Source organism: Mirounga angustirostris, unplaced genomic scaffold (genome assembly GCF_029215605.1).
Source record: "Mirounga angustirostris isolate CCGP_5_RB_7025 unplaced genomic scaffold, mMirAng1.0.hap1 SCAF_12, whole genome shotgun sequence".
Classification (NCBI taxonomy): domain Eukaryota; kingdom Metazoa; phylum Chordata; class Mammalia; order Carnivora; family Phocidae; genus Mirounga; species Mirounga angustirostris.
Genome location: NW_026991720.1, coordinates 107,742,103 through 107,768,711, shown reverse-complemented (window position 1 = coordinate 107,768,711; position 26,609 = coordinate 107,742,103). Strand labels below are relative to the sequence as shown.

General features: G+C 37.5%; 2 protein-coding genes across 2 annotated transcripts in view; both read right to left on the bottom strand.

Moving 5' to 3' along the window:
* LOC135362165 (TBC1 domain family member 22A-like) overlaps window positions 1–26,609 on the bottom strand; it is a gene marked incomplete at its 3' end in the record, with an annotated part of 289,826 nt that overhangs the window by 213,109 nt on the left and 50,108 nt on the right.
* The window catches only part of LOC135362211 (alpha-mannosidase 2-like), a 165,314-nt gene that overhangs the window by 96,209 nt on the left and 42,496 nt on the right, over window positions 1–26,609 (bottom strand). Inside the window, exons 6-9 of the mRNA XM_064575622.1 lie at window positions 17,773–17,900; window positions 9,031–9,204; window positions 6,101–6,287; window positions 1,624–1,801 (exon numbers count right to left, since the gene is read on the bottom strand). Of these exons, the coding sequence (XP_064431692.1) occupies window positions 1,624–1,801; window positions 6,101–6,287; window positions 9,031–9,204; window positions 17,773–17,900 (667 nt within the window). The remainder of the gene's footprint in view (window positions 1–1,623; window positions 1,802–6,100; window positions 6,288–9,030; window positions 9,205–17,772; window positions 17,901–26,609) is intronic.

The following is a 26,609-nucleotide window of genomic DNA, read 5'->3' as shown; positions in this document are numbered from 1 at the left end:
CTCCGCACTCAGTACAGAGTCTGCTTGAGAGTCTCTCTCTCCCCTCCCCCTGCTCCCCCCCCCCGCTCATTCAAATCATTGCCAAATCTTACAAAAGTAACCTTATTTTCCCTTCTATCATCATGGTTAGTGTTTTTTCTTTTGAAATGATACAAGAAGGAAATCTTAAGTATGTGACCCTGAGACCATGACCTGAACCAAAATCAAGAGTTGGATGCTTTTTAAAGTGACTTTACAAATTGCCCTACTGGGCAAAGAAGGAAATAGGTAAAATACAAAAATCAGTACTTTAATTCTTTAGAATGAGTGGTAGATCCTTTTATGGATCTCAAAACCATTCACTAGGAAGATGTACTTAGGGATAAAATACCCATCTGCATATGCCATCCCCTAAGTAAATGTTTGTGTATCAGCTTCATCTTTGAGGAGATTATAGAGATGATTTAAACATAGACCTAAAGTTCATAATTTGGTAGAAATTCAGTTGTAAGTATCTTGAATACACCTGGCATTTTATTTAAGTTTATTTAACTATTTAATATTATTTACATTTACTTAATAAACTTGAATTCTCCCTACATAAAATGTGACCTATCATCAGCTTTCTAATTTCCTAAACAGTAACATCTCTTCCTTTCTGTAGTATTTCCACAAATATTCTACTGTCTCATAGGTTAGTATGTGAATATAATAAACACATTGGGTAATTTTCTCATATAGGGTCTAATATAGGACTCTTGTTTGAATCCTGACTCATGAAACATATGCTTAAAAAAAAATGCCTGTATGTGATCAGGAAAATCTGAATCTATCTGGATATATGATAATATTGAATTATTGTTAATTTTTTAGATATAATAGTGGCATTATGATTGTATTTTTAAACAGAGTCCTTATCATTTAGATACATAATGAAATGGTTACAGATGAAACTACATGACTACTATTTCCTCCAAAATAATCCCTGGGAGAGGGTGAGAGAGGACAGTGAGGCACAGCTGAAGTGAGAGTGACCTCGAGTTGATCAATGTGGTAGCTGAGCTATGGATATGGGGAGGCAGGGGTCAGGGGAAGGGTACTTAAGTTGTTCTCAAAACTTTAGGGTACATTCAAAATTTTCCAAAAGGGGAAAAAAAAAAAAGAGAAAGAACTACAGGTAAATGATTAATTTTGGAAGTCTTCTCAACTAAGAAAGATGCTAGTGTATTCTCTGGACACAAGACATTAATTTGCAAAATTCATGACACGTTCATCTGCATTGCCCGTCACATTACTAAAATCACAAGGATGCAGCCGTCAGAGAAACAAACTTTTGATGCTGGTAGAAAAACAGGACATCACTGAAAACTGAAGATCACAACTTAGTAGGTGCATATTCACAACTACATAAAAGTAAAGTCTCTTTAATGCTGTAGGAATGGGGGGAAAGGGACAACTTCAGAAATGCAACTATAGTACTAGATAATTTTCCTCTTTAAGAACTACACTCTTACATACAAACTACATATTCTAGGAAATATTGGGATGCGGGACAAAGAAACTAAGGCTGTTGTGTTTTAGCCTCATTTAATAATGAAGGCTCAACTTCAAATACAGTATCATAATTAAATATTTTCAAATTACCTTAACATTATACTCAGGATGAGAATTCATATAATCAAAAAGCAGCTGATAATTCTTATACTGATGATCCCATTCTATGCGTTCACAGTAGCGAAAATCATCTCCTAGTGGGGCCAGGACAACTGTAGTACGGAAGAGCTTTGACTTCTTTCGGTACTGATCTAGAAGCATCTCAGCCCTACAAAAGAAAAAGGAAAATAAGAACAGTACTAAGAAAAGGACAATGGGGCAACTCATTAAAAAGTGTATTATGTTAAAAGAAATTGTTGTATACTTTACCTGTATTCTAGGTTAGTATGATTTATAAGGCAGATTTTTTAAAACTACTATACTAATTTTCATTATCCACTTAAAATATTCATAAATTTTGGGGTGCCTGGGTGGCGCAGTTGGTTGAGCATGCAGGCTTTTGGTTTTGGCTCAGTCATGGTCTCCAAGTCATGAAATCAAGCCCCGCATTAGGTCCTGTGCTCAGCGCAGAGTCTGCTTGGGATTCTTTCTCGCTCTCCTTCGGCCCCTCCCCTCTGCTCTTTCTCTCTAAAATGGATAAATAAATCTTTTTAAAAATATATTCATAAATTCTTACCAGAGAGAAAAACCCACAGGTTTCCAATGGATTATCCTTAGAGAAATAAAGTCACATACCAACTTTGACATAAAATTACTGGGAACATCAATGGCCTCCTGAAGCCCGGCCATAGACACTGGATCCCAGATTGCCTGTATTTTAAAATAATTTAGTCCAAGAAGACAATAAGGATTTCTTATCTATATAAACTTTGAAGTTGGCTTTGACTCAAGATGCCTTTCTCTAATTTGATCTAAACTTGCCTGATTACACATAAAAAAATTAATAGTTTGAATGAAACCAATTATAGAACCTGATTTCCTCTTCAAACGGAAGAAAAACAACTCACTTAACACCTGCCATCAATAAACTGGATATCTGTCAGTGTCCTTCTCAGGGCTGATCAACAGATAAAGTTTTGGAGATCAAATAGCTTTTTTGATTTCTACCTTCCTCAGATCTAACCCATGAGTCCAAAGGTCAGCTAAATACTAAATGTGCTGATGTGTTTTTATATTTCATATTATTCTAGTATTCTGCAGAAAACCTTTGGGGTTGAACTGCTGAATGCTGAACCGGGGTACCATTTGAGGAAGTCTAGGAATACAAAGTATTTAAGAGGAATGGCTTCTAAAAATGAAATTAAATAAGTGGATGAAGAACTCAGAGTAGTTCTCTATGTTTGTAATTCCAAGCTTAAGAAATCAGTGATAAATGACTAATGTGCTTTTTACCCAGTATTCCAATTTTCATTTCTAGGGTTATCGAGAAGTTCCAATTCACAATATAAAAACTTACGAAAGAAACTCAAAGACCATCAATAACGGAACGAAGTATTTTATAGAATTAAAAACATTTAACTAAATTTAGAAATTCACATGATCTTTTTATACTGATAGTCTCTGAAACTGCTTTGCGAATATTAAATTATTAGCAAAATTCAATAACTTGGTGAGTAAAATATAACCATGATGTTCTTACATAACATAGTTTTCTGAGATTAGCGTTCAGTAGAGTACTTAATTTTTACTAATAATTTACTAATATTCCACACTTAACCAAAAATAACCTTGGATTATTAGTTATAATTAAAAAAATACATGTCTAATGAGATTAATCAAATAGAAAGAAAAATAAGAGAAAAAAACCAAACATATAAATCAGATATGAGAAAGATACACTATGACTGAGCATCCAATCAGATTCCCCTAGGCAACCAGCATAGAAAAGGATAAGTGATCATTTAAATGAATGCCAAGGTTTACTACTAGATATACCATATCTTGTGTGTATATGCATATGACACATAAGAGGAAAGAATCACAAACATTCAGTGTGAGTCTTCCATTCAGCATCTGTCCTAACTCCCAAGCTCCTGCTCAGAAGGTGTCAACACGGAATTCAAGAGACCAATCTACACTACCTGGTAGAGGCTGGATATTCACTAAATACATTGTACACTAATGCCAAATGAAATGACCGATATCACACTTGAAGATGTGCAGCAGCAATCTGCTCTTCACTCCTACCAGGTTAGAAATGTCAACTTAACTAGAACCAAGAAAAAAAAACTTCCTAGAACATCCTGTATCATTTGACACATAAATCACCATCATATGTAAAATACGTTGTATGAGAACAAAAACTCAACGTGATAAAGAATGGTACCTCTTTATTTGCGAAGTAGAGGAACCTGCTGAACTAAGCAGTACCAATTTTATCACCTGTAAATTGTAGTTAAATTTCATTTTCTTTAGGGTATTAAAAATCACGTGCCACTAAGCTGGAATGCCCGTGTTTGCTCTCCATTAATCACAAAGTAAAAAGGACGGTGATATCTGGATGTGAAGTAACCAGTAAAGATTTCAAGAATTATGAGAAGTTTTTTAAAAAATCTACAGAAGTATTAAATAGACTCTTTCATCTCTATGCCCCCAGGTGCCTGGAAATCACTTGCAGATTCACTGGAACTGACTGAGCACAAGGTATGTTCCTGGGGGGCAATCTTTGTAGTGTCAGATGGGACACAGCAAAAGGATTACACAAAATAGCTTCCCCCCTCCAATAATGCACTTTAAACAGGTACTCTCAGCAACACCCAAGAAAAGAAAAAGAGGAGCCTCACAAGGTCTTTGGTGCACTGGGAGTCCCCAATCAAAGCATCTGGTTACCTTCAAAGAAATTCCCTATCTCTGACCCCCTGAGCTACAGAAGAGCGTATGCTGCCTAGCTCTATACCTTTTGCCACATAATACACTGGATTATTCTCCTCCGCCTAACTAACCTAAGCCCAGAAAGCACGCTATTCACTCTTCCTCACTGATCTTCACTGCTGTAGGAACCAATAAAATGAAACCAGGTTGATCCCTAATCTTGGGACAGTTTTTCAAAATAACTATAAAAATCAGATTTTGCTGGAAGCGATCTATGTTAAAGGCTGCCATGTTAAAATACTTTTGTGTGTGCCAGAGTGAGGGACCCTCAATGAAATATTTTATGGCCACAAGGACTGACTCAAGGCAGAGACTCAATCTCACCTTCTCCTTCCAGTTTTTAAAGAAGCAATTTTTAAAATAAATAGACTTGATAGTGCACAGTGCAAAGACCTTACTTTATTTAAAAGGCTTTATCATTGTGCTTCGAAACCACCTGGGGGCATGGTTATGTTGGCACCCTATTCGCATTTTGTTGGGCTGGAGATTTTTTGAAAGCTCCCTGGGTAATTTGGGCAGCCATGCTTGGTAACTACTGACCTGCCTCATCCTTGCCCATTTAACCCTCCTGTGGAACGCAGGATGCCTGGCTTCTTCTTAGCAATTCACACGAGCGTGGAGTTCCCAAAAACCATCAAACTTACAAATGGCAAAAAAAATTGCACATAATTATTGTTATACAATTAGTGTACACAATATGATGAGTTTAAAAATATTCCTACACTCGTGTTGCCATCATGTTATTGAAAATTTTTTAAGGATAACATGTACAAGAACCTAGGCAGAGTAGGTTTTCAGAAACCAGAAATTCCAGGGTCTTAAAAACAGTTAATGAATGTTGTGGTTTGCAGAATTTATGGCTGTCATCCTACTTTAACTGTTTATAGCTACCCCCCTCACTCTCAAAAATCTCCTCATGTGTTTAATAAATAACATGATCGATCTAAAAAAATAAAATAAAAGCCTGTATCATTTTTCTGCCAGAGGTGAGTGGTTTATATTGCAACACAATGTTTTATTTAAAGGCATTATACACCGGTAATTTTTAAGTGAAGAAATTAAACTTTAAAAGCAAACAAATGACAAGTATAGGTAATGAGATGCTTCCGTCATGAGCATAATTTTCTTCCTAAAAAAAAATGATTCATCCCTTTTTTATTTAAGTAATTATCTTTAAGTATAAATATTCCTAATTAAAAATTGTCTGCAAGTCAAAAATATCAGAATGATCGAAAGAGTGTATTCATCAGAGCTGGGCAGCATCCACTATTATTGAAATTGTATTAAAAGAACAGATAATTATACTCTTTATGTGTTCCATTTCAATAAACCTGTTTTTGCAGTTGGGTTGCTTTTCTTACCAATGTATACAATAGAGACCAGAAGTTTTATTATCAACTAAAGTATGTGAGATCAATCAAAAGCAGCAGAAGGCTTTTATAATGAGGGCAAAGGAGAGGGTAATAACAGACTGTTATAGGTTCTCCATTGTATATTGATCAACTGTTGTTCATTTTCCATTAAGTTATAACACATAAAAGGCACAGTCAAAGCTCTGCATTTTTAAGTTGCTTTAGATCTGGTTGAATAAGTACCTTGAGCATGGATAATGTTGGCTACTGAACCCTTTAGCAAAGAGCAGCAGAGTTGTTGCTTTGCTCAAGATGCTGTCTTAATGAAATGCATATTTTCATACCTCTTTTGGACATTTCCAAGATGTATTGTTTCTGGGGGGACTCCCCAGGGACAACCAAATCTGCCTCCAGGAAGCTGTTTAAAATCAAACTGGCAGCATATTTTAGGATCAGGTCCACACGTACGAGGGGTGTCATAGCTGTAGAAAGGCATCATGTGGCAAAAAATATCTGTGCCAGATCCCAGATCTAAAATAAAGAGCCAACAGACAAACCTGGATTTATAAATTGTGTTTTCCCAAAACTGTTCAAAATGCCAGTACTTTCTACATATATAATGCAAGCTCTACCCTAAATCTACAACCTACTTAACTACTACTCATACATAAACTCCAGTGGCATTTAAAGACCACCAGCCTGAAGGAAGAGACTCACATCTCAGTCTCTCTCTACCTCCTCTATCTAAACTGAGCAGAGACCCATCACGGACCAGCGTGTGCTGGCCTGGAAAGATACAAACGGACAGAAGCAAAAGTTATCCCTGGCTCATCCAAAAATATGGGCTGTGTCCATCCCTGGCTGCCAGCTCCTTGCAACATCTGTCCCCACATCAGTAACGGGACACACTGGGGAAGACCATGACACTAGCCGCAGAGGAAAGGAGAGAAGGAGAGAGGAAGAGAATAAAAGGAGGAAAGGAAGAAGTAGGGAGGCTTGTGAGAATGCTGGGCAAATTCCTATCTATTTCTCGCTGTGAGGAGAAGAAAGGGCAACCGGAAGAGTTCACAGAGTCTCCCCGTTGTTCACCAATGAAGAGCCACCAGGACTTTTCACCAAGAAAGCAGCACAGGACAAGGGGAAGTACTTCTTAAAACCAAAACAAACAAACAAACAAACAAACAAACCCAAGAATAAAAACGAAGCAAACAAAAAATATACTGAAAGGGAGCACTGGTTCCTGATGCAGAACTGTCTTTAATTAAATGCCCAATGCCAGCAAGTGTTGTTATCACTGCCCTTGAGAGGTCAGAAGCCTACCACCCAGTGATGGAGGACTTGAGCAAGGGTTAAAAATGGTTACCTTTTAGGCTCCTGACCTGTAAATACCTCTCCCTCTTTATTTATAAAGTGTGGATTTCTACTTTTCAGCAATGGGTTATGTGATGCTTTTATGACAAAGACAGACACAACAACGAAAACAAAAAAGCAACACGCACGTTTTGAAAAATGAAAATACCTCCTTCATTAAGAACCAGAACACACAAAGAAGCTCAAATGAGTTCCAAAGCATAATTTTGAAGCAACATGTTCAAATCTATCTGGTAAGTGCTAACATATTCCAGTTCTATCTCGTGCTCCATTTAGTTACCAGCTCTTTTCCAAAATTTAAAGCTTTTATAATTTGAATATTTTTGTGCTGTCAGTTGCTTCACTGAATCACACTCGAGTGTGACATCACGGATCTGGTCACTAATGCTTGCTAACCGCACAGAGGCCCTCGGTGACAACTCCTCTTCCCTCCTCCGGTAGATCAAAGACACTCAACAGCCCCACCCCTTCGCCTCAGCCATACTATTTAGCAGCTCATTTACACGTTTCAGTTTATCTGCTGCTGTTGGTCTTGTCTTTCATCAAATTAAGACTATAATTTCCTGATAGGCAAGGAAGTTTTCTGTATTTCTTCCAAGCATGGTATTTAGTACATAAAAGTACTCAGTACTTTCTTGCTGATTGGTATTTATGGGCAATTTGAATGTAGGCAATACTGTTAAGTAGGGCCTCTTCAAATTAACAATCCCTTTTTTTTAATTAATATGCTCTTTGCATTTGATCAAACTATACAGGATATAACCCCCTACAAGTTCTCGTTTTCCCTACAGGTTTTAATTTCCAGAATAAAAAATTATATAGTTAATTTCTTTCCTTATTGAAAAAACAGCAGTACGTATCAGGAAGTTACTGTCTAGATTTACAAACGATTTTTTGAAAACACTTAAGGGGGGATCTAACTTACACAGGAAAACAAGTATGATGCAATGCAGTAATTTCTGAACATTGTTTTAGCAATGAAACCCTTTTTGTGGATGAAATCTTACGGAAAGCCCAGTACCGGGAAAGCAGTGAATGGCAGGGGCTTAAAAGCCTGGGCTTCTGAACTACACAAAGCTGGATTCAGATCTCGCCTCTGTACCTACTACCTGTACGACTTTGGCAAAAGGCTTCACAGCTCTAAGCATCCATTTCTTCACCATTTAAGAGGGATAATGAGAGAAGAGAAGATAAAGGATAAAGATCTAGTGAGAGAGCAGATATAAAGCATACAGTACAATGCATGGCCCAGAATAAAGAACTCAATAAAGAAAAAGAAATAATAAGGTATTCTGAATTAAATGGGGGTTGGGAAAGGCAAAAACCTCTCAAGAAGCCTAAATCTTGTCTCCTTCCCACCCCTCAGCAAAGAGCTGTAGAAGTATGACCTTGGGAACACCTGTGCACCCACAGAATACAGCGTGAAAACAAGCAGGACAGGTAATAGGAGGGCTGTTCAGGAGGACAGGATTAATGGTTTAAAAGGCAATTCTTACTAGATGCAGAGACAGGAAAGACAGAAGGAGGAAACACAGGCTGAATGTGAAATAAAGGACTGGATATAAGTTCTCACACATGTTCAACTTTGTGATAAAACAAGTCCTTTTCAAAACAGAAGCATGTAAAAGCATTATTTGCAAAAGACTAATTCCTTACATTTATTTACTTCCTTTAGGCATAAAAAAGAATCCACGGTGTTCTATAGATAAATATCCTCACCACTGCTTAAGAGAATCTTAACACCAATACACTGGGAAAAAAATGGTAAGAACGTATATCTTGAAGCAACCTAATTTTCAAGACTGACACTCTGAATAAAGCCCGTAACAGGAGGAGTTCATAACCCTTATGAAATAACATCTAGGTCAAGTGAGATCTTCCACTTTCATCACACCCTACGTACCCCAATTCTGTCTCCAAAAAAATTCCAGCGTTTTATGCAATGCAAAATGTTTTTTAACTGCATAATGAGCTCTCTGAATAAGCATGTGAGAAAATCCGGCGCGTTTGAGGAGATAAGCCATTGTTGGTGAATGTCCAAAAGGATCAATAGACCAACCGGACCGAGGTTTCACTCCTGTCGATAAAGAAAATAAGTGTTATTTTTTTAACTGATAATGAAACGAAAAGAAGTCACAATCCATTCAGAGCCATCAGAGTTCTATGGTATTCTGGGTCTGAGGACAAGGCATCTGCCCAGCATTCCCCTTGAGCATACGTTCCCAGCAGGGCTCCCAGACGGGAGGATGCTGCCCCTGCCATGTCTTCTTCCCAGGCAGAGGAATCGCACTAGAGGTTAATCAACCGGCACTGAAATCAGCACTCTGCCATCTCATAGACACTAGAAAGCTCCTGCCATTTAGTGGAGCTAGAGAAACAAACAGGACCTAGCCCCCATCCTTCTAAGACCTCACAGTCTTGTTTTCCTTTGAGGTGGATAACCCAGCAACTTGCTATGTAATAAGGAAAAGTAAGCTAACTTATTTCAACCTGGACTCCTCAATCCCAATGTTAAGGAATTTTCAGGCTGTCTTTCATACCTCACAATAGCTTCAAATCATCTTTTTATACAGTAGCAGAAGTGACCAAAATAACTGCACCATATTTCATTAAATCTTAGTGAAATATAATAAAATTGTAATATAATATAATGCTGGTACTTTCTCTCTACCCAGAAAGGATTAATGGAATTTTCCACAACTGACTAACAGCAACTGTTAAGAGCCATTGACTAAAGATATAGCTCAATTTCACATAGGGTACAATGTAAAAAATAAACATAATAAATGTAAAGACTGGAATTAATGAAAGAAGACTAGTAATCTGGCATTATACAAATCTGATCTTTTATTTATTCAGGATACTCAAAAGCAAACTTGTACATGCAACCTATAGAAATCTATAGACGTAGTATTACTATGTGCATTTTTTTCAAACACCTGGTTAGCACTTCCATATACCTAGACTATGAGAGGTTCTAGGATTACAAAAATGAGTTTATCTTGATCCTGACTGCACAGAATATCATGCAAATAGGTGTAACACAGAGTATCAGAATATGGAGGGGAGGGAAGAAGTCTGTGGAACAATCTTGAAGATGAACACAGAGCTGGGAAGCCAGCAAAGGAGACTGAGGAGAAAAAGTCAGAACTCTCAGAGGACCAAGAATATGTGTCAAAACTCAAAGAACTGACCACATATTTTTGTTTTTCACATATGTAATTCACCTCTAAAAACTGTAAAGAAACCTTTTTTAAAAATATTTTATTTATTTGAGAGAGAGAGAGAGGGAGAGATCACGAGCAGGGGGGAGGGGTAAAGGGTGAAGCAAGACTCCCTGCTGAGCAGGGAGCCTGATGCAGAACTTGAACACAGGACCCTGGGCCAAAGGCAGATGCTTAACTGACTGAGCCACCCAATTTAGCTCATATTTCTGTGCTGTCAGTTGTTTCACTGAATCACACTCAATTTAGTATTTTTGGTTTTTTGTGGTGGTATGGTTTAACAATTCTGGAACTACTTTTCATGTATTCTAAGGTTGAGCAAATTAAGACCAGGGAGCCAGGGTTCACACTGTTAAGGAACTACCAAATATGTAAATGTGGGAGAGCAGAATGTACTTTAGAACCCTGACTTGAAATAGGAGGTATCAGCACTAACTTACAGTTTTGTAACACACACCCACACCCACACCCATTTTCTAGCTCTGCCCCAGGAGGGCCTAGATACAGTAACACCTCAGGACCAATGAGCACACCTTAGCTTCTAGATGATGACTTCTAAACACTATGCTCTATTAAAAATAACCTTAAAGAAATGGCTCATCCCAGGACGGTGGCTGGGAAAATACAAAATAAGCCCGGAACATATACTTACAGCATAAAGTAAAGAAATGGTCAAAGAATCATCGGAACATATTAAAATAACTCAGGAGATAGCCTGTAGGGGCTTCCACTATCCAAATGTGTGACAATTGGGGCATCAAAATAAACAATGATAGTACTGGGTTATAACCCATTGAATAAAATAAGAAGCCACGAGATCCATGAGCCCTAAATAAAAAGAAAATAAAAAAAGAAATAGGAAATAAAGGAAAACAAAAAGGAAAGGTGTATTCCTTTCAGTAGAATGCCAACTAATAATTATAGAAGGAATGACAGAATTAGAAAACCATCAATGGATCCTAAAAGTACAACAGGCAAGTTTGATGAGGAATAGGATATTTAGCTAATCTCAATGTGTCCCCCACAAATAAGTTATTAATTAAAGAAGAAAGATGTAACAGTACAGCAAAGAAACTTAAGAGACCCAAATTAAGCAACTGACCAAGGCTAGCAGCACCAGTATTAGAACAGGGAGACATCATGTGCCTCCTGACAGGATGCACTGAGGCCAACAGAACATCACTGCAGTGATATTCGAGCAAAAGAAGTAGATTGGTTTAGGGGCACCTGGGTGGCTCAGTCGGTTAAGCGACTGCCTTCAGCTCAGGTCATGATCCCAGGATCCTGGGATCGAGTCCCACACCAGGCTCCCTGCTCAGCGGGGAGCCTGCTTCTCCCTCTCCCTGCCACTCCCCCTGCTTGTACTCTCTATCTCTCTGACAAATAAATAAAATCTTTAAAAAGAAAAAAAAGTAGATTGGTTTAGGTTAGGAAGGAGGGAAGAAGGGAGGGAAAGAAGGAAAGCGGGAAGGAGGGAAAGAAGGAGGGAGGGAAGGAAGGAAAAACAACCTGAAGCTAATCGTGAGGAAATGGACATACTCAAATAAAAGGACTTCCTACAACAAAGTCCTTCACTCCTCAAAAATATCAAGGTCAAGAAATTTTTAAAAAAGGCTGAGGAGCTAGCTGTTCCAGATTAAAGGAGACTGAAGAGATGCGATAACTAAATGCAACACATGAGCATGGTTGGATCCTGGACTTAAAGGGAAAAAAAAAAATCACCTTTTATTAAAAAAAAAAAAAATGCTATTGAGAATTTGAATATAGCCTATGAATTTGATTACAGTATTATATCACTGCTAACATTCTGGATTTGGTAACTTTCTTCTGGTTATATAAGAAAATGTCCTTTTTTTTAATTTAACTTTTTTTAATTTTGTTATGTTAATCACCATACATTATATCATCAGTTTTTGATGTAGTGTTCCATCATTCATTGTTTGCATATAACACCCAGTGCTCCATTCAATACGTGCCCTCTTTAATACCCATCACCAGGCTAACCCATCCCCCCACCCCCTCCCCTCTAGAACCCTCAGTTTGTTTCTCAGAGTCCATAGTCTCTCCTGGTTCGTCTCCCCCTCCATTCCCCCCCCCCTTCATTTTTCCCTTCCTGCTATCTTCTTTTATTTTGACATATAATGTATTATTTGTTTCAGAGGTACAGGTCTGTGATTCAACAGTCTTACACAATTCACAGCACTCACCATAGCACACACCCTCCCCAAAGTCTATCACCCAGCCACCCCATCCCTCCCACCCCCTACCACTCCAGCAACCCTCAGTTTGTTTCCTGAGATTAAGAAGAAAATGTCCTTATTTTCTTAGAAAACACACAATGAAGTATTGGAAGATAAAGAAAGAAGATGCCTCCAACTTACTGTCAAATAGTTCAGAAAAACATGCATTATGAATCTAAGTACAGGACATATGAAAGAGCCCTTCCCAGCTGTCATGCAGCTTTTTATAAGTTTGAAATTATATCAAAATTAAGTTATAAAAAAATAAAGGATTGCAATGTCCCAAATAACAAGGGCGGAATTAGCTTACAAGTGAGAGTAAAAATCACCATCAAATTCTACAGTGATGTCAGATTTTAGCAACGTTAGGGATGTTTTCCCTATCAAACTCACATGATCCACAGGAGCAGCAACCTAGCTGCAGTGGACTTAAGAGTCCCTGGGAGGTGATGATACAGAAAAGGAAGAATGTAAACCATATTTTTTAAAACTCTGACATGAAAGGAGGTGAGAGCTAGGCAGAGACCTAGAAAGGACCCCAGTATCCCACTAGGGTTTTCCTTGGTATGGTAAGTACTGTTTTAAAAGGGGTAAGGGGCAAATTTAGGTAAAAGCGCAGCATAAAAAAGCGCCAAAGTTTTATAAAGGGTATGTTTGCCAATAATACCAGGAAAGATCATGAAAAAGATTTTGTGCCATCAAGCAAGATTATCAAAATACATAATAAAGTAAAAATTGTTAGGAAAAATGACAAGAAATGGTCATTAAAAAGAATAAAATACACCCCTCAATTTTTGACAAACCTAACAGACTTAAAAATTAGAACAGAAGTAATATGAATAATATAATTAGTCACTGGATTATTCCAAGTACATTTAATATTAAAGCTTAAGAAAAGTCAGGGAACAGTTAGAAAAACAGGTATTTTGGGCAAAAGACAATGTTGGTAACTCAAACTTCAAAAAGTTTATGATATTTTGGGCAAAAGATAATCTTAATAACTCAAACTTCAAAAGGTTTATAATGATCATATTTGCATAACAGAGGTCACAAAGGCAGAAAATAACAAAAAACAGAACAATTTAAAAAGCATTCCATGACCAAATATAAAGTATCCAAAACAACATGCTGTTGTTCTAAATTGCTTAAAAAACAAAACAGAACATGAATTTACAAAATGCAGCCAAAGCTACAAAAAGATATTCCATTTCTCAAATGTGTCCATTATCTAAATGTAAGAGCTAAAAACCATAAAGTTCCTAGGTAAAAACCACAAAGTAAATCCTATGACCTTAGGTGAGACAATGGTTTCTTAGCTGTGACATCAAAACACAAGTGACAAAAGAAAAACTAAAATGGACTTCATCAAAATCAAAGCTTTTGTGCATCAGAGGACACCTTCATGAAACTGAAAAACAACCCACAGAATGGAAAAAAGTATTGGCAAATCATTGTCTGACAAGAAACTAGCGTCAAGAATATACAAAGAACTCTTACAAGTCAACAATAAAAAGACAAAGAACCCAAATGTAAAAATAGCCAAATAATTTGAACAGACATTTCTCCAAAGAAGATATATAAATAGCCAATACACACATGAAAAAACGTTTAACATCATTAGTCTTTAGGGAAACGCAAGTCAAAGCCACAATGAGGGACCATTTCATACACACTAGCATGGCTAAAATAAAAAAGACAATAACAAATGTTGCACATGTAGAGGAATTAGAAATCTCATACATTGCTGGGGGGGAATGTAAAATGGTGCAGCCATTATGGAAAACAATTAGGCAGCTCCTCAAAATGCTAAACACAGAGCTACCATATGACCCAGCAATTCCATTCCTAGGTATAAACTCAGAAGAAATGAAAACATATGTCCTCACGAAAACTTACGCTAGTGTGGGGTAGGGGGATGGGGTAATTGGACAGTGGTCATTAAGGAGGGCACTTGATGTAATGAGTACTGGGTGTTATATGCAAGTGATGAATCACTAAATTCTACCCCTGAAACTAATAATACACTATATGTTAACTAATTGAATTTAAATTAAAAAAATATATTTGCTGGGGAAAAAAAAAACAAAAAACAAACAAACAAACAAAACCTTACACAAGTGTGTATAGCAGCATTATTCACAGTAGCCAAAAAGGGGAACACTCTAAATGTCTAGCAACTGAAAAAAGGAGAAACAACTGTGGTCTTTCCAAACAAAATAGTATTATTCAGCTATAAAAAGGAATGAAGCACTGATACATGCTACAACATGAATGAACTTGAAAACATCGTGCCAAGTAAAAGAAGCCAGTTACAAAGGCCATATTGTATGATTCGGTGTATGTAAAATGTCCAGAAGAGTCAAATCCATCCACACAAAAAGCAGGTGAGAGGGCTCCTGGGTGATTAGTCGGTTAAGCGTCCAACTCTTATTTAGGCTCAGGTCATGATCTTAGGGTCCTGAGATTGAGCCCCATGTCAGGCTCTGTACTCAGTGGGGAGTCTTACTTGGATTCTCTCTCTCCCTCTGCCCTTCCTCTGCCCCCCCCCCACACTCTCTCCTGTCTCTAAAATACATGAATACATCTTAAAAAAAAAAAAAAGTAGATTTGTGGCGGCATGGGCCTGGGGCAGGGAAGGGTGGAGTCAAGAAAGGAGTGTGACTATTAATGGGTAAGAGATTTCTTTTGGGGATGTTGAAAATGTTCTAATAGAGGGTGGCAACGGTTGCACAACTCTGTGAACAGACTAAAAACTACTGAGTTGTATACTTTAGGTGGATAAATTTTATGATATTGGAGACAACACAATTTTAAGAAGAAAATTTATGCTGAGCAAAAACTGATGGATCCAAAGGAGTCAGTCCATATATACGAAGTTCTGAAACAGGCAAAAATAATCTACAGTGATAGAAATCAGAGAGCAGTTGGCTGCAGGAGAGTTGAGGAGGATGAGGGAACTTTCGGGGGTGATGAAAAAGTGGCTTAACTGGGTATATATATTTGCCAAAACTTGAACTCTATAGTTAAGATTTGCATGTTGCACTGCATAGAACTTATATGTCAATAAAAGCTAAACATAAAGAAAAAAAATCCCCAAACTGAAGTTTATAAAAGAAATATTCCTGGTTTAGAACATAATTATTTAAGAAAAGTGGCACTGTGTAGGGGGTCCCTAAGTCTGCCACCCCCATTTAGTGAGCTGTTAAGAAAATGTACAGGACTCGGCATATGGTCATACTCACAGCTATGACTTATTACAGTGAAAGGACACAATGCAAAATCCACAAAGGGAAAAGGCACAGGGGGCACAGTGTCCACGGGAAACCAAGCACAAGCTTCTAACAGTCCTTTCCCTATGGAGTCACAAAGGATGGGTTCAATCCCTCCATGTTGTGACAACTGAAACAACTGTGACAAAAGTGAAATGCTATCAAACAAGGAAGCTCCTGAAGAGACTCAGCGTTCAGGGTATTTGTTGGGGGCTGGTCATGGAGGCATCCTCAGCCTAGCAGTACATATTAAGATTCTGGACTTCCAGAAGGAAAAGAACTCAATACATGATCACAGTAGCATCTGTGATTAGCATAAACTACATTGTTTTTACACAGTTTAAACACAGTGAAACAATTCCACAGTATCTGTGTGGTAAGGATAGATGTTTTTTATTGGACTTACTTCTTGGCATTTCTATTTTTTTCCTAATTAAAATTTTTTTCTGTGTTAGAGATAAAATCCCTGCCATCCCCATTCATTCTTTCTTTATATTTTGGAATAATTCAAACTTAAAAGAAAAGGTTTAAGAAAAATATGAAGAACTCCCATAAACTCCTCCACCAGATTTACCAATTATTAACATATTTGCTTTACTTTTTCTTTTGCCATATCATTGGTGTGATTGTTGTTGTTATTAGAATAAGCTGCAGATATCACGCCTGTACACAAAAAAGAGGTAACACAGGAGGTCTGAAAGTGCTATCTTTAGAAAGGTCTTGCTTGGAAGGTTTGCCCTTGGCTGGTGTCTGGGGACCTGGATTTCCTAAATGCTACAAAATTGTACTCAGATATGAAATATTTGAAAAGAATTACATACCACATTGCAGGATGCAAATACGAGGTACTGCAAAGATTTAAATGAGTCCCATGTTCTTACCAGTTGTAGTGAACACCTGGTTTTATCAGGGCAGTGTCCTCTTCCCCATGTCTTGTGGTAACAAGATCCCTCTTTCCCATGGAGGACCTATTCACATGGTTCCAGTAGAGCGGACCATGCCTTCCACAAACCCCTCTCCCGCATGACCATTTCCAATAAACTGACTAGGGCTTGATGATTTCAGCCCCTACACCTCTGGCCACAGAAACTGGCTCAGAGTTATGCACTTAATCCAAAGTGAGACAATTAGGTAAGACATTAAGAAAAACTTCTACTGATTAGACTGGGAAGATGAGAATCCTAGTTGCCTATGGCCCTCTTACTCACCATGTGAAGAGAACCAGGAGAAGACTAAGGCCATGCAAAAATAAGCAGAGCCAAGTGGAGCCTGGGTGGCTCAGTCGACTGAACATCCGATTCTTGATTTCAGCTGAGGTTACGATCTCAGGGTTGTGAGATCAAGCCCCGAGTAGGGCTCCATGCTGGGCATGGAGACTGCTTCAGATTCTCTCTTTCCCTTTCCCTCTGCCCCTCCCCCACCCTCTATCTCTCTCATAAATAAATAAATAAGCAAGCAAGCAAGCAGAGCCAAAAGAGATAGTGTCCAAACAATATAATCCAACTTTACCTGAACCTACCGTACCTCTTGAATTCTCAATGACAAAACTAATACCTTCCTTTTGTTCTTCTTTTTCTTTGGCAAGTAAATTAGGTTATTGCCTCTTCTAACCAACAGTCTTAACTAATATAAAATTAAAATCCCAATGGGATACTGTTAGAAGAAAATTATTCTAAAAATTAATAAAACAGTACACAAAATAATAGATTACAAAGTAGATGACACTAAAAGTGACCACATTATATTTATGCAACTTAGCTTATGATGGAGGAAACATCATAAATTAATGAAGGATAAAAAAAATACTGGGAAATTCAGTTATTTAAAAAAATAAAATAGAGCCTCATCTCATGTTCCCCAAAATTAATTGCCCAAAGTAGTCCAAATGAAGGAAAAAGACGTCAATACATACCTAGATTTTTTTCCAGCCACTGATGTCCTTCAATTAGTTGGTCAATTAAGGCAAAATAATGTGGAGCAGCTTCATCAGGCATAACCCAGCCACCTGTCACAATTTCAAACTGACCATTCTGTAGCAAACTAGAGAGAAAATAAATATAGGAGTTTACAATAACATATACAAGAAAAGTTCAAATAAAAGATTTAAAATAGCGTAAACATCAGGGACAGCCCTTAAGCAAGTATAACCATTACTTACATGAGTTACTAAAAAAGTTTTTTAAACCAGGGAATAAATTTCAACTTTGGGGCCCTGGTGATAAAACATCCTTAGTGAAGCGTGTGTATGTGACCCTTCCTTCCTAGGCAAAGCCTCTGCAGGTCACTTTGGAAGTTCCTTTTCATAAGGTTATAATCTCCCAGACAACTTCAAAGATCCTGATGTCAGGAGACACATCTGATTTATTTCTGAATCTTACAAAGCACCTAGCAAGGTGCTTTACTTGCAGTATGTCCTGAATGTTTACTGGAGGGCTGTCGTTTTAAGCATGATATTTGTTTCAATATACCTATATTGAATATCAATATTCATTTTAGTCCTTCTGACAATGGTAAGTTAATCATGCAAACTACACAAAAGGAATAATAATAAAGGTAAAGCCAGTAAATAACATATGCCTCTGGGAATACAGAAAACATCATAAAGCACTTTGCTCCAGATTCAGTTAAAATGTGTCTATATAGTTTATTTTACATTACTGAGTGAAAAGCTCTAACATTACCATTATCTGTCCATTGGGTACTCCTTTGCCATAATGCCATACAAGGTAACTAGATTCCCCACCCCTGGAACAACTGAATTGTTACAAGAAGATCCCTTCCTCAAAAAAAAAAAAAAAACAAAATCGCAGACTATTAAAAATTTGAAGAAGTACCTGAGGAAGTATAGAGGTCAAGAATTTAAGCAAACACCTTAAATGCCATAGACTTGTCAGTCTGCAGTAAGATGGCTTGAGAAATTGTGTAGAATTCCAGAAAGAAAAGCAGCTTTAATAAGGATACACATCACCGGATACCTACCCTGAACAGCCGAGTACCAAGCCAAATTTTGTTAAAGCAGCCCAGAGGCATAGAAGATAAACGTTTTCCTACAAAGCCTATAACAGAATCCACTACATTAACACAACATCTGATTTATTCAAACATGTGCATAACCATACAACCAGTGAGAGAGTGGATAATGGACACAAATTTTAAAAATGAATGAATAATTCCTTGTATAAAATTTTTAAATGTTAATTTAATCCTGTATTGCCATGGGAATCACCAACTAACATAATTTCACATGGACACTATGATGGCTCATTATAGTGCCTAAAAAACCCCAAATGTCCAGTCAAACCTTAGATTCTCAGAGGCCCAAATCAAAAACTTAACAATATACAAACTGGGAATCTCCAAAAACAAAACAAAACAAAAAAAAAACCCACATTTCTTTAAGAACACAACTAAATCCAAGGCTATTTTATCCTATTCTTACTGTCAAACTGCTTCCAGTCAGTTCTCTTTCTTATCTTTCTGGTGATTGCCAGATTTAGCCACACTCTGGAGGCCTTGGCCCAGACCCAGCTCTTAAGTCTTATGACCAGTACGTGGAAGCCTGAGACGTCAGGACAGATCTGGGATTTAAACTCTGGCCATCAATATAGAAACGTGGCTCCTTATCTCAGCACTCCAGTAAAGAGATCTTTTGGAAAATTTCAGAAATAAATTGGTCAAAACAAAGTCTTTGCTGCTTCTGAACAGTTAATAGAAATTACAGATTAAGAAGTCTAAAAATTAAAATTTAAAAAAAAAAACACTCCAATGATGGAATTTCTCATCTCAGTTTTATTTTGCTACATGATCCCTATCCCCAGGCATGAATGGACTCCAAGAAACAGCTAAGCGAGCAAAGAATCATACCTACTATATACATTAACTAATTTCCCCAGGTCCATTTGTAAACAGTCTATCCCTTCCTCCTCCCCATGATGCCCCAGATGTCTGTGATCAGTATTGAGTTCTTATTCGAATGCAATGGTTATCTTAAAGACTGACTTGTCAATTTTGGGAAGGCAGGAAAAGCCTCCCATGCATTAAAATGCTTTCCACGATCTTTTTTACCTACTTATTTTCTTCTCTCCTATTTTTCCCAAACTGATTGGTCCCAGGTGTCCTCATGTCTCAGCCCAAATAAAACCTGCCCAGAGAAATCTCCCTGAGCACCCAACCTAAATCAGTTCTCCCACCATACTACCACACTCTCACACGATAGCATTTATCACCAACCAGAATTACCTTGTTCCGTTTCCATGTATGTCTCCTCCCTCTCCCTCCTCAACCCCACCCACCATGAGAGCAGAATGTAAGCTCCCAGAGAGCAGGGACTTGCACCTGCTGTTTTTTTGTTTTGTTTTGTTTTTAAATTTTTTATTTATTTATTTGAGAGAGAGAATGAGATAGAGAGAGCATGAGAGGGGGGAGGATCAGAGGGAGAAGCAGACTCCCTGCCGAGCAGGGAGCCCGATGCGGGACTCGATCCCAGGACTCCAGGATCATGACCTGAGCCGAAGGCAGTCGCTTAACCGACTGAGCCACCCAGGCGCCCTAGCACCTGCTGTTTTGCTCACTTATCCACACCCAGCACTGAGAAGTGTGTGTGGCATGTAAGGGGCACTCTGACAGTTGTGAGATAAATGATGAATGACTGAACGAGACTCTCGGCTCAAAGTCAGTATTGACAGAAAGTTTTAGATTAGATGAAGCTCACAGACATATGCAAAATAAACTGGACAGAAAGGGGCCAGGTGGAAAGGGGTCTGAACAATCTGGGTGTGAGGTGGTACGACCCAGAATATGAAAGTGGTGGGGCCCCCGGGTGGCTCAGTCAGATGAGTGTCCGTCTTCGGCTCAGGTCATGACCTCAGGGTCCTGGGATCAAGCACCGTGTCGGGCTCCCTGCTCATAGGGGAGTCTGCTTCTCCCTCTGCCCCTCTCCCATTGCTCCTGCTTGCTTGCTTGCTCTCTCTCTCTCAGAGAAATAAATAAAATCTTTTTAAAAAATATGAAAGTGGTAGGAAATATGGAAGAGGAAGGAGAGAAAGGAGGTGTCTCATGAAAAATCATCCATGGGAATTGGGCAATGACTGGCAATAGAACAAAGGACGAAAGCACGTATGTCTTGGGTGTTAATTCCTGGTGTCTAACGGCACCGTAGTGTGACACACACAGTGGAGGTGAGAAGGGAGGTCACTTTGGGATCATAAATATAAATTTGGATAAGGCTGTCCGATAGGATGGTGAGACACCCCAAAGGAGCTAACCGAAGATGAAAAGTTCAAGAAAAGAGGCTGATAGAAAAATTAAGCTTGGAGGGACTAAAACAAAGAGGAAACAGAGAAGCTAGGAGGTGAGGAGAAAACAATCAAAAGGAGAGTCAAGGACCAAGCAGAAGGAAAATATAAAAGGAAATAGAGGCAATAAGAAATGTGAAAGATAAAAAGAATAAATCTGTGCAAACAGCCTGAAACATTCTAGAAAACAGTAATGAGGTGCAACCTACGCTCCCACTTGGTAAAAGGTATTTTTACAGTTAAAAAGCTACCATGTAATTGCGACTTACTCAGAAAAGGACACATTGGTGGGCCAGAATATAAAGCTGAGAAATAAATTTTTTAAATATTTATATGATTAAAATAGCAAATTACACTACTGGAAAAGAATGGGATATAGTTTTATTTATAAAAGCTTCACTCAGAGGGATTTAAAACAAACTTGTAAGAAAGCCAAGTTATTATGTCATATAAGCCAAAAGACTGATACTTTGAAAGAGCATGCTCATATAGGTTTTTAAGAAAAACTATATGAATAGGTCACAACAGGCATGAATGTCACAGTCGCAGGCCAGAAAGGACACAGGTTTTAGCTTTTCGTAGGATAGTTTCTCTAACCAAGCAGAAGAAAAACCAAACGGAAAAAAAAAAAAAACAAAAAAAAACAAAAACACGATATGAAGTACGAAGCAATATAACAATGACTAGACACCTGGCCAAACAATCAGGTTGGTGAGTACTCCTATTCCACTAAACTGCCTGGTTTTCCTAGTCTATACATAAGAATGGTGAAAAACAGATGATAAACTGGAAGACTCCTAGAGGCAGGAAGGTGTGGTCTTATATTAAATATTCACTGTGTTAGGCAAAAACACTCCCCAAAACCAAAACCAAACCAAACCAGAAACCCACACACAGCAGTTGCAGAAGAGAGAAGGGCACAAAATTCCCATGTATATGCCTGTATTCTAGAATATATGCAGTTAAGTATCTCATGAATGACAGAAAAACAAAAAAGGTCCAAAGAAACACGAGGAAAACATTAACCTGATGATTGAGAAACACAGCAATGATCTTCATCATTTAGTAACAAGTACAAAAAGTAGAACTGCCAGTCTACAGAAACACCACCTCAGGAAAGACTTAGAAAAATATTTATAAGCAATAATAGAAAGGCTATGGTAGCCTACAAAAAGGTGGCTTTTTTATTTGTATATATATTATTTATATATAATATATAAAATAAATATATATTAAATATATATTATATATTAAGTATATATTATTTATATATTTATAAATTGCCACTGTTAGCAACATGATGAAAATAAAATTAAGACAGACCGCAACTGTATATTTGAGACTTTGATTTTTTTTTTTTTTTTTTTAAATCAAGCAATGGGAAGTACCTACAGCTACAGAAAAAGTCACTTAGAATACAGGTGCTTCCAATGTCCATGCACTTAGTGCTCAACAAGCAAAACTGAGCTATTTCTCTGGCCCAGAGGAATACAAAATCGAAAAAGACATGCCCACTCCATCGGATCTATTCATCGTTTCTGCCAAGAGACTGGCTTCTGGCAAAATTTTTGCATGTACACTTTTCCTCGTATTTCCTAATAAACATGAGATCTAGAAACAAAAGTGAAAAGACAGGGAAAGGGAGGGAAAGAGAAGAATATAGACATACAGAAAATAGGAAACCAGGCATTAACTTCAACATTAACAACACTCCTGTTTCACTTTTTCAAATGGCTGACTTGTAACCACTGGTAACAGCATTACACATTTCTGTTTCTACTATTTCATTGCCTAGGAATTTGGTATAATAAGCTTAACAAAATAACCGATCAAAATTAGGCTTAGCATATCTGTCACAGCTCAATTTGCCTAAGATGCAGAATTTACACTTAAGAATGTCCTTGCTGACCACACGAAGCTGCAAATCATTTTCTCTGAGTGTCACTTTTTCCCTTCTGTAGACTCATCACACATTTGGAACTTGGTCACACATAGAAAGATAGACTCAGAGAGCTTTTTTTCCCTAATGCGGAAATGGTTACAGATAACTTAGTAGTAAAAAATGCATCATTTAGCCAGCTTCAAAGAACCACAAATTAATTTCACATGAGAAAACGAATTGAATTTGTAATCACACATCTGGGGAAATATGAAATAATATAAGATGATGTACAGGGATTCATTCTTAAATAAAAATTTAGTTACGTGGAAAATTCAAAAGATGGAGGCTCCCAACAAATCAATTAATAGCCTAAAAACATTTGCTTATCATGTGCCTGATTCATACGCCTTTCATGGGAAGTACCTAATATATGAGAACAAAAATAAAACCTGTTTTAAGACCCCTCATAGAATACTAATTGGGGATATTCATCGTATACTTCTGAATATTGTTGGCGCCTGTCTTTAAAACTATAGTACACGAGGGGGCGCCTGGGTGGCACAGCTGGCTGAGCATCTGACTTGGGTTTCAGCTCAGGTCATGATCTCAGGGTGGCGAGATCGAGACCCAGGTCAGGCTCTGATCTCAGTGCAGAGTCTACTACAGATTCTCTCTCTCTCCCCCTCCTTCTGCCCCTCCCCCTGCTCACACATTCTCTCTTTCTAAAATAAATTATATAAAGATTTAGAACGTGAGGGACAGATGGCAAATGTGTTCTCTCATCATTCCTTCCTCACTTCATTCCAGCCACACTCCTTTCATTTCACTGTCCACGCGCTCTCTGCCTGGCATCTCTTCCCTCCCAACACCTGCCTCACCGGCTCTTGTGGATCCACCTGGAGCCTTTCCTAGCCACCACATCTCGTCTAAAGCTCAGCCACCTATACAGTTATCTGTCATAAAGCCCAAAACTTTCCTTTTATAACATTTATCACAAAACTTAATTACACACTATATGTTTACTGTCTTTCTCCCTCCATAGACTGTAAGCTCCGTGAGGGCAGGAGTCACACCTAGTTTCCTCACCATTTAACACTCAGGGTTCCTATTAAAAAGGATACCAATAACTCAAAAGACAAGTGAACAAAGAATATGCAGCATATATTTCAGAAATGATGGCCTCCCAAAAATGAAAAGAAATTTAGCCTCACTCATAAGGAAATGCAAATTAAAACTTCAAGATGTCACTTTTATTTATCATATTGGAAAGATCAAAAAGTTGTGTAACATACTATGAGGTCAAAGATGTATGGAAATCGGTATTGTTACACATTTCTGGCAGTAACTATCAAATTGTAAAATGCATATACACTTTTATACATGTTCATTCAAATTAAGTCAAAAAATAAAGTATAAAAATAAACAGAAGCATTATACACACTAAATATAAAGATACATTCCATGCATTCACAAAAGACCAGAAAAAAACTACATGGTCACCCACTGGGAAGAGTCAAAAAATAGATTTTTATACTGTCTTTAAAAAGAAGGGCTCTTCTTTCCTGAAAGGTTCTCCAAGATATATTAAGATTGAAAAGCATGGTACAATATCCATTAGGATGGAAATTAGATTAAAAAAAAAAAACAGCAAATAGGTGTCAAGGATGCAGAGCTATTGAACATTGTGGGTGGCAATGTAAAGGGGTACAGTTGCTGTGGAAAACATGAGGGGTCCTGCAAAAATTCAAACATAGAATTACTACATATCCAGCAATTCCACTTCTGGATATACACACAAAAGAATTAAAAGCTGGGACTTGAACAGATATTTGAACACCTATGTTCACAGCAGTATTATTCACAATAGCCAAAAGATAGAAACAACCCAAATGTCCAATGATGGATGAATGGATAAGTAAAATGTGGTATATTCATGCAATAAAATATCATTATTCAGCCTTAAAAAAGGAAGGGAATTCTGATACATGCTTCAGCATGGATGAACCCTGAAGACTTTGTGCTAAGTGAAATCAAAGTGAGACACATATTATTCCATTCATATGAGGTACCTAAAGTAGTCAAACTTACAGAAACAGAAAGTAGAATGGTGATGCCAGAGGCAGGACGGGGAAGGTGAGTGGCAAGTTATTGTGTTACACGTACGGTTACAGTTTGAGATCATGAAAAAGTTCTAGAGACAGATGATAGTTATGACTGCACAGCAATGTGAATGTACTTAATGCAATCAAATGGTACAAATAAAATCAGTAAGATGCTAAGTTTTACGTTATGAATATTTTACAATAAAAAAAGACTCATTCAGAAAAAGATCAGCACAATGTGCGTGCCATGCTATCATTTGCATAATAAACATGTATTTGCACACAGGTATATGTACATAGGTTTTCCTGTATATCTATAATAGAGTTCACAGCAGCTGCATTCTGTGGGAAGAACTAGATGGCAAAGAGACAAGAGTGGTTCATCTCTTACCTTTCACTGTGTACCCTTTATACACTTGGGACTTACATTAACACATTAATTAAATGAAAAATTTTTTCTAAACTATAAATATTATACCGATTTCTCCTAAACATTGAAAACTAACATAGCTATAGCATAAAATAATCATGAAATGTTATTTAAGAATATTTCCAATATTAGATGGCTCAATTAATCTTTTTTTTTTTAAGATTTTATTGATGTGAGCAAGAGAGAGAGAAGGGGGGTAGAGAGCATGAGCGGGGGAAGAGGGAGAGGGAGAGGGAGAAGCAGACTCCCCACTGAGCAGGAAGCCTGACACGGGCCCAGGACCCTGGGATCATGACCCGAGGCGAAGGCAGATGCTTAACTGACTGAGCCACCCAAGGACCCCCATTTCTGTTAAGTTTTAATAAGAGGATATTCTTTATGCAAACTGGTGCAGTTTGCATAACAGTATGGAGTATCCTCAAAAAGTTAAAAATAGGACTACCCTACAACCCAGCACTGCACTAGGCATTTACCCAAAGGATACAAAAATACTAATTCAAAGGGATACATGTACCCCAAAGTTTACAGCACTATTATCAACAACAGCCAAATTATGGAAAGACCCTAAATGTCCATTGACTAATGGATAAAGCCGTCATATATATATGTATATATATACATAATGGAATATTAGCCATAAAAAAGAATGAAATCTGTCTCAAATAAATAAATAAAATCTTTAAAAAAAAAAGAAAAAAGAAAACAAAAAAAAAGAGGATCGTCTTTAAATATTTCACTGTATAGTGAATATTACTTCACTCTATCATTTTCCAAAACAAATTAATAAAATGCTCATTCATAATGAATCAAAATATATATGAGATTAAAGAATAAAATTCAAAAATTTATTCACTATCTTGCTATAAATGCATAAGGGGTTATGGTAGGCACAGTTTTTGACCAACTTCTTTTACTTAATACTATACCAGTGCACACCTTTCCATGTTAATAAACAGACCTATCATCATGTTTATGGCTGTACTGTATTTAAAGGGCTTTTGAGATATCAACACACAATACACGTGTGTTTGGTTTGATCAG